At 39.7% G+C, this 12,839-nt stretch overlaps 1 protein-coding gene across 2 annotated transcripts in view; it reads left to right on the top strand.

Annotated features, from left to right (window-relative positions):
- The window catches only part of EGF (epidermal growth factor), a 101,580-nt gene that overhangs the window by 20,179 nt on the left and 68,562 nt on the right, over positions 1 to 12,839 (top strand). For both annotated transcript variants that reach the window (XM_050943263.1, XM_050943262.1), the window contains exons 3-6: positions 3,384 to 3,583; positions 4,573 to 4,754; positions 8,836 to 9,066; positions 9,818 to 10,020. In XM_050943263.1, coding sequence (XP_050799220.1) covers positions 3,384 to 3,583; positions 4,573 to 4,754; positions 8,836 to 9,066; positions 9,818 to 10,020 — 816 coding nt within the window. The remainder of the gene's footprint in view (positions 1 to 3,383; positions 3,584 to 4,572; positions 4,755 to 8,835; positions 9,067 to 9,817; positions 10,021 to 12,839) is intronic.

The raw sequence follows: 12,839 nt of genomic DNA, 5'->3' as shown, positions 1-12,839 counted from the left end.
AGCTACAGACAGTTTAAAAGAAGCATTTTTATGTTATATTTACTTGTCTAGATCAAATGTACATAGTTTACACTAAGGAGAGGAAAATAATGTAGCCTCACAATGCCATTTATGCACAGATGCTTTTCGGAGAACAATCCCACATTAAATTGAAAACGATACCAGAGAACATCATTATTTTTATAAGGGATAGTTTCAATGTTTAAAATACTATTCCAAGAGGGCTTCTGGGGCTGTTGTTTGGGTAATTTCCTGCGCTGCTTTGTAAGAATAATACGAGTATCAAGCCCTAGTCCTGTATATTTTATATCTGTATCAGATATGATGTGTGGACGAGGAGAGGTGACTTTTCACTTCAGGAGTTGTCAGCATGGGACAGCTCATATCTCCATCTCTGGATATAAATTATTCAGTAGGAAACTCATCAAACAAAATTCCTTCATGTTTTATAGACTGTAAACACTTTGGGGCACAGACTGTCTCTGTCTGTCTGTCTGTACAGCGCCTACACATACAATGACGCTCCAAACTTGATTGGTGTCTCTGGATGATAGCGCAGAGTAAATATTAAATAATAACAACAACAAGGGACCCAAACAAAACAAAATTCCTCAATGTGTTCAAGTCCCCTTCAATTAAAGCCCCCAATCAAACTACTGTTGTGAGAAATTCACTGACTGGAGAAGACAAAAACAAAATATACGTAAACTCTTGGTCAGTGGAGCAATTGGCAAAAATGCAAGCAGAACAGCTGTCAGGTTCCTGAGACAAATCAACCTTGCTGCAGTTCAACATTCATTTACCATTTATGTAAACCAAGTCTACAGAGTTGAAATAGTCTCACATGGATTTGCTCAGTGCAAACAGCAGAAAAAGAGAGTCACTAACATCCTAGATGCAGCTGTTATAATTGGGTAATACCTTGAAAACTCCAAGTACAAAAGAGCATATGATACAAATCAGTGTGCTGGTCAACTTCCTCATGTACAACAATAAACCAAATCTTGGGTTCCGGTCAAAAGCTGCTGCCTAACCTGATATTTGAAAGCAGACTCAAACTCAGAATCTTGAGGGGTAAGGAGTCCCATGATCTTGATGAGAGGTGGATCAGGCACAGAGTTTTATTTGTCTACCTTCACCTTGCAAGTGTTATGCATCTTGAGGACATCCAGTTCAAGTTTATAGGAATGATGGCAACTGAGTTTAGAATCAAAGCTTATGCCTAGTATTACTAAGAATTTTTAAAAAAAAGTTTATGAAACTTATTATTGAAACTGATGTACTTATTCATCCTTGTGAATGTTAAAAGTATGGCAGTGAAAACTGGTGGCAGGGTGTGGGTTTGAGGGATTTAAAATTTCCTCTGCAGTATTGGAAACTAAACTCAAGAGGTGAATGGATGGCTATTATAGCTGTAATATATATGGGGGTGATACCCATGGTACACATTTCAGGATAACTTTATTAATAGATTTCGCATGCATCTTTCCCCTCTTCATGTGCTCTGACCAGTGTCGGACACCTTTTAAACATACACACAAACTACCTTTAAAATGTTTAGTGCTTTCCCCTCCAAATGTGGTTTTGGTGGCAAATTAATTATTAGGCAGCAGCCTGATATGCAAGTCATTTAAAAAAATTGAAAGGCTGAATTATGACTGGCATAGTGAAGCCCCTTTTCTCACCAACATACCAGTCAATAAGCAGTTGCTTGTACTGCCTGAGTGAAAAGAAATGTGTACTGCTTGCAATGCTGCACATGCCGAACTGGCCCTGTCTGGGCACGGTCAGGAAGTTGTCATACCTCTCTCATCCCTTCTGACTCTGGGTAGTGCCTCTAGGACTGTGCTGTTGGGAATGCATGATGATACTTTTCTATCAGCGTAGACAGCCTCTCTGCTAAAAGCCCTCATCTCTGAAAAAGAAATGCACGAATATGTTGAGGTATGAAATGCACAGTTAGGGCACCCAAACAACCTTAACTCTGCCCTGTAGGGGGAATCATGAGAGTAAAATAAATCTAACAAGACCCATACATTGGTTTAATGTAATCTGGGGCCACAGACACACCAATCTACAAATCAAAGTCATATGGCTATTGCATGATGTCACTACAGGGCAGAGTTAAGGTTGCTTGGGTGCACTAACTGTGCATTTCCATTCCTTACCTTTAACCTTAGTTCTTAATTCCCTGAGTGTAGGATACTTGCAGCAATAAGTTAGTGATGTGCTCTCAACCCTAATTCCATCCTAGTGTGGATTGTGTCTGGGAATTAATAATAATAACTAGTGACTGCATAAGTCTGTATGTGCAGCTCTTTCCTGGTGCCCATGAGCTACCTATGCTCAGACCTGGCCAGTCTCTGCTACTCCACACCAGGACCTTCATCCCCCAGTGTGGAGATCTGAAAAGACTGTCTGGTTGTCTCTCTGTGGTTGGGGCTGGGACTGCTCCAACCAAAGAAAGAGAGAAATCTGGGAGGATACTAACCATACAGATGCAGCCACTCAGGGCTAGTCAGTGTAGTAGCCATCTCTCTCTAGGCTCAGGAGATGGGGAGCCCCCATCACCAGCATACCAATGGGCCAGGAACCCAGTAGAGCATCCCCCAGCTGCTGGTAGGAGGCAGCCAGATCCCACTCCCAGCCCAAGGCAACTGGTGGCAGAGCCTCAAGGGGAAACTAGAAATCTCTGAACAACAGCTCAGGGAGAGTCCACAGCCAGCAGGAACATAGGAATTTCTGTATTCCTAAAGCTTGTTCTATGCTGCCCTGTCCCGTTTATCTAGAGAGTTGCTGTTGTCTGTGTTATTAAAGAGCTCCATATTTATCAAATATCCAGATTAGAGCATTGAAGCATTTGTATGAAGTCTTCAGATTTCTGGTCCCTGAGAGGTATGCTATAATAGACACGTAGGCATTTCAATTCTTGAAAATCTTGGCTTTACTCAGTAATTGCTTTATTTTGATTTTCCATTTAGTAAGATCATACCTCTCACCTGCTAAGGCTCAAAGATGGCCCCACACAGTTTCACTGAGACCCAAAATGAGGGTCACCAAAAATAGTATTCATCCAGAAAACTTAAAATGCTGTGGGATTCTGTCTTTCAGTGTAAATAACTCTTTCTGTGTTCTCTATTTCATGAGTCTGTAATTTTTGATTCAGTTGATTTTCAACAATAAAAAGCAAGGGAGCATCAAATTAATGTGAAACATAGATAACCCTGGGACTAAAATGGGTGATGACCCTTAGAATGCAGAACATTGTGAGGTATGAGTATTATAAGTTCCCCCCAGCTCTGTGATTGGCAAAGTGCTGAAAAGAATTTAATGTCATGAAAGAAAAATACCTGTGTATGACACATTTCTTTCCCCTCTCCCAGATCCTGCACCATTCCTAATTTTTAGCCATGGAAATGCCATCTTCAGAATTGACAGAGAGGGGATCAGTCACGAACGGCTAGTTGCCAATGCTGGCATATCAGTGCTCATAGATTTTCATTACAAAGAGGAGAAAATGTATTGGGTGGACTCTGAAAAAGGGCTTCTGCAACGAGTGTACCTGAATGGCACAAAACAAGAGGTAAGGTGGTAATTGCCATGGGATTCTCCAAGAAACCATGTATAATGGCAAATCTGATGTGAGGGGCTACTTTTCAGATACAGTGATGCAGTTGTAGCATTGAAGTGTGCATCCCTGGCACACTAGCCTTGGCAGCAACAGAGAGGTCTGTGTTCAGTGGGCTACCCCACTGGCATTCACAATACACATGATCTCTTTAATAAGGTGAGGAACTGGTGATAGAATAAAGGCTGAGGGGAGGAAATTCAGAGAAATCTAGGTTTGTTGTTCTCACAGACAGCACTAATTTCTACCAGCTTTACATATATCACTAGAAACCCAAGCTGGCACAGCTAGTATGAAGAGAATGTATGCAACTCCCCTGACATTTTTCTTGAAACTACTAATTGAGACCTAAGATTACATGAACACTCCTTTCAGCATTACCTCTCTTGCTCAGAAACAGCTGTGCTCTATATTTGACTAAGGTTGTGTGGCAAAGACAAAGGAACTTCAGCACTTCCAGAACCCAAAACGCTGCCAGGTCTGCAGTGGACTGCAATGAACACCTCACAGGTGAACTCCTGTGTCTACATGCAGCCTCATTGACTTATCCTGCATGTATGAACTTGAAACATTAGGGCTTTTTCCAGTGTGTGAATGGATATTTTATAGCTTAGGAAATACAAGATAAATTTAGGTAAAAGGAAAATCTGGGCAACTTTGGGATACCCCTGCCTGATTTTCATTTGAGAACTTAGCTTAGCATGACTTAACTCAATGGTTTGTGCTTAAAGATGTAGGTGACAGGAGGAGAGAAGTGCAGCTCAAATCAAGGTGATTAAAGAGCAAGCAAGGAAATCTAGTCTCTGTACTGCCATTAAAAAGAGGCCAGCCAGTGGATTTAAATGGAAGCCTCAATGTGTTTGCAGGTCACTATTTGGTTTGGTGACAACTTCCGGATGGTAATTAGGATTGGTTTTTTTAATGTTTTTAATTTCTATTTACAGAGACTACGCTATGTTGAAAAAGGTGTTGCAGGGTTTGCCATCAACTGGATAAATCAAGATATTCTTTGGGCCAACCACCAGAAAGCAACTATTGAAGCAACTGACTTGAATGGAAACAATTCCCGAGTCCTTTTAAAGGATGTAGGTCATCCCACAAGTATTGCTGTTGACCCTGGGAAAAGGTAACTCTGCTTGAGTTTATAAGTTCTTCGAATCAGTCTCAAAATAAACCAAATGCTCTGATGGCTTCTTGTAGGCTAACCAAATAGCTTACGTACGGTATGTTGATCAAATGTCAAGTGATTGTTACAACTTCTCCAAGAACACAATAAAGATAAATAGGGTGGCAGGTGGCCGCAGCGTACTGGAGTCCAACACAGAGGCTGACCCCCTCCCCCAGTTCATCATTAAAGTGAGGAGGGAGAGCTCTAACTGCAAGGGAGGAGATGGGCTTAGGTTGGGGGAAGAGGAATGAGGAGGTTATTGATTGTCAGGGAAGGAGCCAATGAGGCCTCAGTTGATGGAGGTGGAGGACTTAAGGGGAATGAGTTTGATCTTCATTTGGTAAAGCAGGAATGATGCCTGAAAATGCTGAGAAGTCCCAATCTATAACACAATTCGTATTAAGCATATAGTACTTACTGTATATGCTTGTTCATTAGCTCATTCATTTATAAGCCAACCCCCCAAGATAGATAGGTAAAAATAGCAAAAACTATATGACCTTTTCATAAGCTGACCCTATATTTCAGGGTCTGGCAAACCTTGGCTCGTGGCCTGTTAGGGTAAGCCGCTAGTGGGCCTGGATGTTTTGTTTACCTGGAGCTTTCACAGGCATGGAGCCCCTCAGCTAATGCCATAGTGGTTTTCTTTCTTCCCCTCTTTCTATTATTTTTGCCTCCAATTTTGGTCAGCTTGAATACCGATTGTAAAGCTACTGACTGCTGTTACTGTTCTATAAATGTTAGTGTTTTAGACTTGATAAGGGAGCTTCTCTAGGCTCAAAACAATTTACATAGAGAGCCATTCATAGATGCATCCGTGCAGGGAGTTGGCTGGTCTGAAGAGATATTTGTATCATCACCCTGAATACTCTGTGTTGACTTCTCTTGACTGTGTAAAGCTCTTTCATTGGTAATTTTTAAAATAACAGCGGAGGAGACATTGAGGTACTCCATATTGATATGGCAATAAAATATTTTTGTTGGCACTTTTTATTTACAATGAAGCCGCTCATCACCACTGTCGAGACATTTTAGTGTTAAGGCTCACGTGTCTCCCTCTTTTGCACTTACACACTAACCTTCTTTTCATGCTAGCCAACAATATCTATCTTCCTCACCGGGTTGCCATTTGAGTATGATTTAAAAGACTGAATGCCAGAGTACTTGTTTTCTGTACTGACTCTCACATTTACTGATTTGGAAGTTCTCACAAGTTCTTGTACCCTTTCAGCCTAAAGCCACGTAGAAACATTTTATGAATGGAATAATGAAAATATATTTGCTAAACTATTATGAACTCTGCAGACAGATTAAGATGTATATATACACCTATGTGTGATCAGCTAGGGCTTTATTTTAAAGCATTACTCACATGCTGCCCTGTCAGGCTAGTTAGCTATTAATAAACTGTTTAGGTCCTCTTAGAAGTCTGCTTTCTTATGTATCATTTTTATATTTTAGCACAGTCTGTTTGTCTGAAAGTCCTGATGGTGCTATTTTAATATTAATATAGTGAAGTCAAGCAGTTAGTGAATTAAGTTCCACAGGGACAAACATATGCAATGTCAGAAACTAAGAAGAAATATATCTTCCTGGTAATGTGTACAACTCTCAAGTAATGAAGATCAGCATGATAGCTAAATGAATAATCACATTTTTCTCAAAATATGCTTGGCTGGTTTTGCTACAGAATAATAATAAAGTAACCTTTTTTTTGGTATTCATCTATTTCCTGTGTAGAATTTACACATGATCAAGAATCTGTAGAGGAGGCACAGTTGTCTAGGGGTACTGCAAGGGATTGTGAGTCAGGCAATCTGGTTTCAATTCCTCCCACTAATTTGCTATGTGACCTTGTGCACGTCCCTTGGGCCTGATCCAACTCGTGCTGAAGTTAATGGAAGTTCATGTGATTGGACTGGCCTTTAATAGCTCTGTTTCTCCATTTCTCCACCTGTAAAATGGAGATTATAGAATTTAACCAGCCTTTTAAAACATGTTGGTATCCTGAGATAACAAGCACTATAAAAGAGCGAATAATTATTATTGCTATAGTAGCCACTTCATATTGTCCTTACTAAAACATTTTTCATCTGTATCAGATTGACATAGCACATACCAAAACAATTAGATTGTAAACTTCCAGGGGCAGATACTGAGTCTTCCTCCTGCATTTGTATAGCACCTACCCAGTTAGGCCCTTTCTTGACTATGGCCTCTGGGTACTCCCATAACATAAATAAGAATAATGATAATACACAGGCTTTGTGGTATGTTGTTATGTACATTTAAGAAGCATTGTAGTTCTTTCAAATTCAGTATGATCTTACACTTTTGGTCTGAATGGAATATTTATGTCTAACAATTTTAGTGCTATCAAACCAATGCAATGTGATAATACTTTTTGGAATTTCTGTGTGCAATCGTAAAACAAAGAAAGAAGCAAACAGAATTTAAAAAAAAAAACCCTAATCCTGTAAAACAAAACAACTATCCATATATTGTTGGAGGAACTGTGGCCAAGCCAGGTCATGTGCAAATATAGGCCCTAATCCTCCAAACCTCAAGGAGAACAAGTAATTTTGTACAAGTGAATAGTCTAGTCTCATTGGGCATGCACAAGTGTTTGCAGGACATTGTGGCTGTGCCCTAATATTTAGATTAAAAGAAATCAATTAAATAGTAGAACAGGTATTTTTCAGTTAAGTTCCTGTAAAACAGATTCTGGATTAAAATTGCTTGGAACGGAAGAGCCCTATTTATCCACAGAAGAGGTACAACGTAGCCAGAAGCAGTGCAGGCTTTCCCTAGTCATGTGCCTTTTCCCTGACTTGCAGGTATCCCTGTAGGGGTGAGCGATTCCTGGTGACAATACTGTCTCTGTTGGGGAGAGTCAACAAGGGTGTTGCTAGATCATGAGTGCACTTTTGGAAACAATGTTTGGTTACCACTAAAGTGGATCTTCCTTGGGGAGTTTCTAGTGTCTTGTTACCTAATTCCCTCAGCCATTCAGTCCCCTTGAAAACATTTTTAAATGTGAAAAAAAAATTATAAAATGAATCTTACCTCTACATTGGTTGCCATTGGACAGTCACCAGTTGTTAAAAGATACAACACAGTAACCAGAGTTATTTCCTATCTTAAAGGTGTCCTGAAAAGGGGGAAAATAAGGTGTTTTTCCTATTTACTATACATATATATACATATATATATAAAAATAAAGCCAAATATTTTCCTCCTTTGTTGTTTAAGGTTTTATTTTCCTGCTAATCTTTTACGTTAGACACTCAGATCTTGTCTGTTCTAGAAGTTTCTGTAGTGACTGAAGAACTTGTGAAATTATCATATAATGGGAGAAAGAGGCAGAAAGCTAAGAACTGCGTGCCGAGGACATTTTTAGTCAGACTGTATAAAACTTTTTTTCATTTGTAATCTTTAACATCTATTTAACTCCAATAGCTAATGAACATTTTGGAGAAATGATGGTCACCCATTTAATTAAAGTGAGAACTCACAACGTGTAAACTCTCAGACCCACAACTACTCCTCCAGCAAAACCAGGGGAGACTAGAATTGGCACTTCTGATACATCTGCAGTTAAAAAAAAAAGTAGGAAAGGTATTTTTAAAAATGTTTCTGATAAGTAACAAATGTATTAAAATTATTTGCCTAAATGACAGAGAGCCTTTAAGCTTGCAAGCCTCGAAAGTCTTTGAGAGATGTAAAGGATAATGTCAACAGTATGTCAAGAGCAAATATGTATATTTTATGGACTTTCAGGTGATACTGCACAAGTATTGAGGAAGGGTATTTTGTAAACATTCTGTTTCTGGTGGACAGTTTCTGCATATCTGACTTTTCCTTCATGCAACAGATATCTTGGTATTACTCAGCTTCTGAATTAGATGTTTCTGTTCTGGGAGTACCGTGATTAAAAATGAAGACTACTGAAAAAAGGGAGAGCTAAACAGATAATTTTCAACAGCTGCTGCACTATCTTGCAAACAGTTTTCAAAATATGACTCTTTTTTGTCTTTAGGTTTATATTTTGGTCTTCAGATGGTGCTCTTTCCAGCGTTCACAGAGCAGTCCTTGATGGAACTGACATGAGAATTGTTTTGAGGACCACAGAAAAAATAAAGACCATCTCACTGGATTTTATTGACACAAGACTCTTTTGGATCCAGTATGACAGTAAAGAAGATGTTTCACGCATTGGATCATGTGACTATAACGGTGGCTCTATTCATTTGCCCAAACATTCTGCCCGGTAAGTTTTTCTGCGTTGGATAGAGGGAAACTAAATATTTTTAGGGCTATGTCTGATAAAGACATCCTCTTCCCTTTCTTCTTTGAGTCTGGAAATAATAACGATTGTAAGGTACAGATAAAATGGCACAACATTTTCAGAATAGCCAGTATATAATCAGAAGAGGATAGCTTTGGAAGGGGCAGAGTCTCCTCCTCCTTCCTCCCATGTGTATGTTCTGGGAAATGGATGCCAGCATACTACTCTTATGAGCCATCCATGCAGAATTTCCAGCCTCTCTCTTGCTCCTGAGAGGCTCAGGAACCCAGCCGAGGGTGGTAGAAATCAGTAGTCTCTCAAAGAAATGGGGATGCTTAACAGGCATTGTTCCTTCCACAAAGGCACATGGTTCAGTAGAGTTAGCCGGAATACCAGGACTTTCTGTGTGAACTAGTCCTGGTCAACTAGTCACTCAAGCTGCAGGAGTTGTTAGTAATTGTTTGGCTGGCCCCACTGTATCTGCAGTATGTTGTGTGCTATGTTGTGATCCACAGTATATTGTGTCCACAGTGACATTTCAACTGTCATATCATACCTCACAAACCATTCAATCACATGTTCACAGGTTTTAATTTCTGATAAAAAGTATATCAGGGTATCTGAAGCAAATGTGGTTGATATAGATGTTCCATGTTTTCAGGAGACCTTAAGCAAACGATCAAATAGGGATGAAATCAAATGTTACTTATTTGTTATTTCCTCTCCACTCCAGACACCATTTATTGGGCATATCTCTGTTTGCTGAGCACTTCTACTATCCAGACCCAAAAACTGACAGGATCCAGAGAGCCAATAAATTTACAGGAAAGATTATAGTCACAGTCAGCCTGAAACCATCATTTATACCACCTTCTGAAATAAAAGTGGTGCATCCATTTAAACAGCCTGGTGCAAGAACTGATGCTCGAGATTTTGGTAAGTCACCATATAATGACACACTTATGTGTATAAGAATATTGTCACACACTCCATTTAATTTTTCAGGATAGAATTTTTTTCAACAAGAGTTCTGTTGAAGTTGATGACAAAATTCCCATGGACTACTGTGGGGCCAGGGTTTCACTCAATATGCATGACTTTAACAGGAGCTTCAGTTAGGAAGTACGCAGAGAACAATCTAATTCTATTAATTTACTAATGAGGAACATCCACATGAATTAATTTATTGGTGTGTGTGTGTGTGCGTGCACACGCGCATATCCCTAAGTATTTCAAACATATACCTTGGCAACGTGCATTCTAGTCTAATTTCTTCAATACCTGTCCCCTTATGGACCTTTCATTCTAAGGCATAATTGAAAATCTTGCTATCAGTCCTAAGTTGTTGTGAGAAATGTATGAAATGTCCAACCAACAGTATGTATGTATGTCTCAGTCCCACAGTGAAGTAACTGGATTAAGGATCGCACTGCTTACCCTAGGACTGATATGGAATTTCAATAGAAACTTTTAAATAAGAAGTGTGAGTCTGTGCGATTTACAATAGGTCACCTCAAAGTGTGATCATACCATGGGTATTTTACTGTGGGATCAGAAGATGAATATAAATGGAAGAGATCCCCACCGTTACAACATGGCACCTAAATATCACAGTGGTGGGTGCATTATAAATGCCCAGAGAGGAGGAAAAAATTAGAGTCTGACTTTCCACTGTCTTGCACCTTGTGTAGTCATTTATATCTACCCAGCTGGGTGTGGATGGTTGTTATTTAGATGCAGTGGCATTTTGCACTTATTTTGTCCAAGTGTATAAGCAACTACACAAAGTGCAGGACAGTGGAGAATCAGGCACCTGAGAGTGTACTATGGTAATTCCAGAGCTCCCATGGAAGGTGAAGAACCATGAGATTCTGAGCAACTCAGGTGGTATGGAACATAGAGTATTTAACAAAAATTATAATGTAAAAAAAAACCCTCTTGAAACATAATTTGGAAACTACCCCATGACACTTACTTATTAACTTCATATCTCTTATCCATCTATTGGCCTTCCTCTCCCTTCACTCCATCTGATGCCATATTTGGACCCACTCTCCCCTCTTCTTGTACCACGGAGAGGTAGAAACTAAGATCTTCAAGAGGTATTTCCTGTGGAAATATATAATTTTCACTTCAAGCATTTATTCTGCTGCAGCAGGGATGCTAGCAATTAAAATCGAATGGCAAGTGCTTGCATGAAAACAAAACACACAGCCATGACCTTAAGGATCCTGTCCCTTTATTCAGAGATTTTTCCACTGCTCTGTACAACATGTTACTTTGAACCTGGCAGACTGAATCACTCCTTTTGGGAAAAAAAATGCACACTCACTTACCCACCCACCAGACCAGGGTAGATGTGGTTCAGAGGGGGAAGCGTCTGCATATTGCTCAATGTGATACAACTAGTTGACCCGGTTTGGAAGGTACTGCAGAATTTCTCCTAAATCCTGAGCTGGTATTGACCAATAGGATGTGTCTGCATGTGGAAGGGGTGGGAGGAGAAGAAACTGGCTAATTCATAATTGCCGATACAATGAATGCCAGGGGCTGTCAGCTGGGTTATAAGTTTTCCCTTGAGGCAAAGTACATAATGTAAAGCTTATTGATGCTGGGCACTTAGCTTTTACTCTTCTCATGATCTTAAATGTATTCGCCTCCCCCTCCCTCCGAAGAGTATATACCACTTTTCACTGTCCATGGTTCAATTGAAAAAGGGTTTTCCCCCTGCTTTTCTTAGTGGATAAACTGTCAATTGTTTTAATATGCGCCATGCTGTCTGTAGTTTACTGCAAAAATAATTTGGTAGAAGCATGAAAGTAAGTGGTGCTTGTAATGCGTTTTTTTCCTCTCCCAAATGGCTTCTTATAATACATGGGGAGAAAAAGAAGCTTACCTTGCCCAATCCAGATGATCCTTTTGGACTTTTTATGTGCATTGCTTAGCTTATCCAGCCCAAGAACCAGGATTGAGAAGGTTAATTTGTCTAAAGCACAAATTAGATTTATAGGGGATCTTACAACACGGCAGTCTGGAGATACGAGCATGTAGGCTCTAACTGGATGCCTTGTAGGGGCTAAGTCAACATTTGCTGCAGCACAGCATTAAATGTGAATGATCAACCTTATTTAAAACAGTAACACAGATGGCAAGTAAGTTCTCCTCAGGTACAAAAGAACCTGACAGGAAATGTTTAACTGCTACAATTCCTGCCAAAGATCAAATTTGGGTTATATGCTGCAGACTTTTTTCGTTAGATGAATGCCTTGCTTGGGAGAGGTCCTCCACTGTCCCCTTTTTCTTTCATGGGACAGTCTTGAGCTTGTCATGACTGTTTGTTTCACAACTAACAGGACATTAATTTGGCTTTGGGTTTGAGGCAATGTAATCTCACAATGTCATGATGTAAATACCACAATCTTCTGATGCAACAGCTTTGTTCTGTGGGGCAAAGGGTGGAAGGCGGAAGGCGTTCTTCTCACATGATAAAGAATCTGAGGTAAATAGCTTCAGATTCAGCTGCTGATAAATGTATAACTCCTCTGGAATACTTGTCACTTCTACTTACAGTTTATAGACCGTCAGCATCACATCTCAAAAACTGATTTCTCCTTTAATTATCTTTTTTTCCCCCTGTAAATACTGTTCTGTTTAAAGGGATACTCGTGTCAGGCAAAACTTAGCCCAGGTTTTAGGTTTTATTGCTAAAATTTTCAAATATGGGTATCTAAATTTAGGTTCCTAAATCCATATAT

This window comes from Gopherus flavomarginatus, chromosome 3, assembly GCF_025201925.1.
Source record: "Gopherus flavomarginatus isolate rGopFla2 chromosome 3, rGopFla2.mat.asm, whole genome shotgun sequence".
Classification (NCBI taxonomy): domain Eukaryota; kingdom Metazoa; phylum Chordata; order Testudines; family Testudinidae; genus Gopherus; species Gopherus flavomarginatus.
The sequence above is the reverse complement of the archived record's forward strand: the minus strand, read 5'-3'. Positions and strand labels throughout refer to the sequence as shown.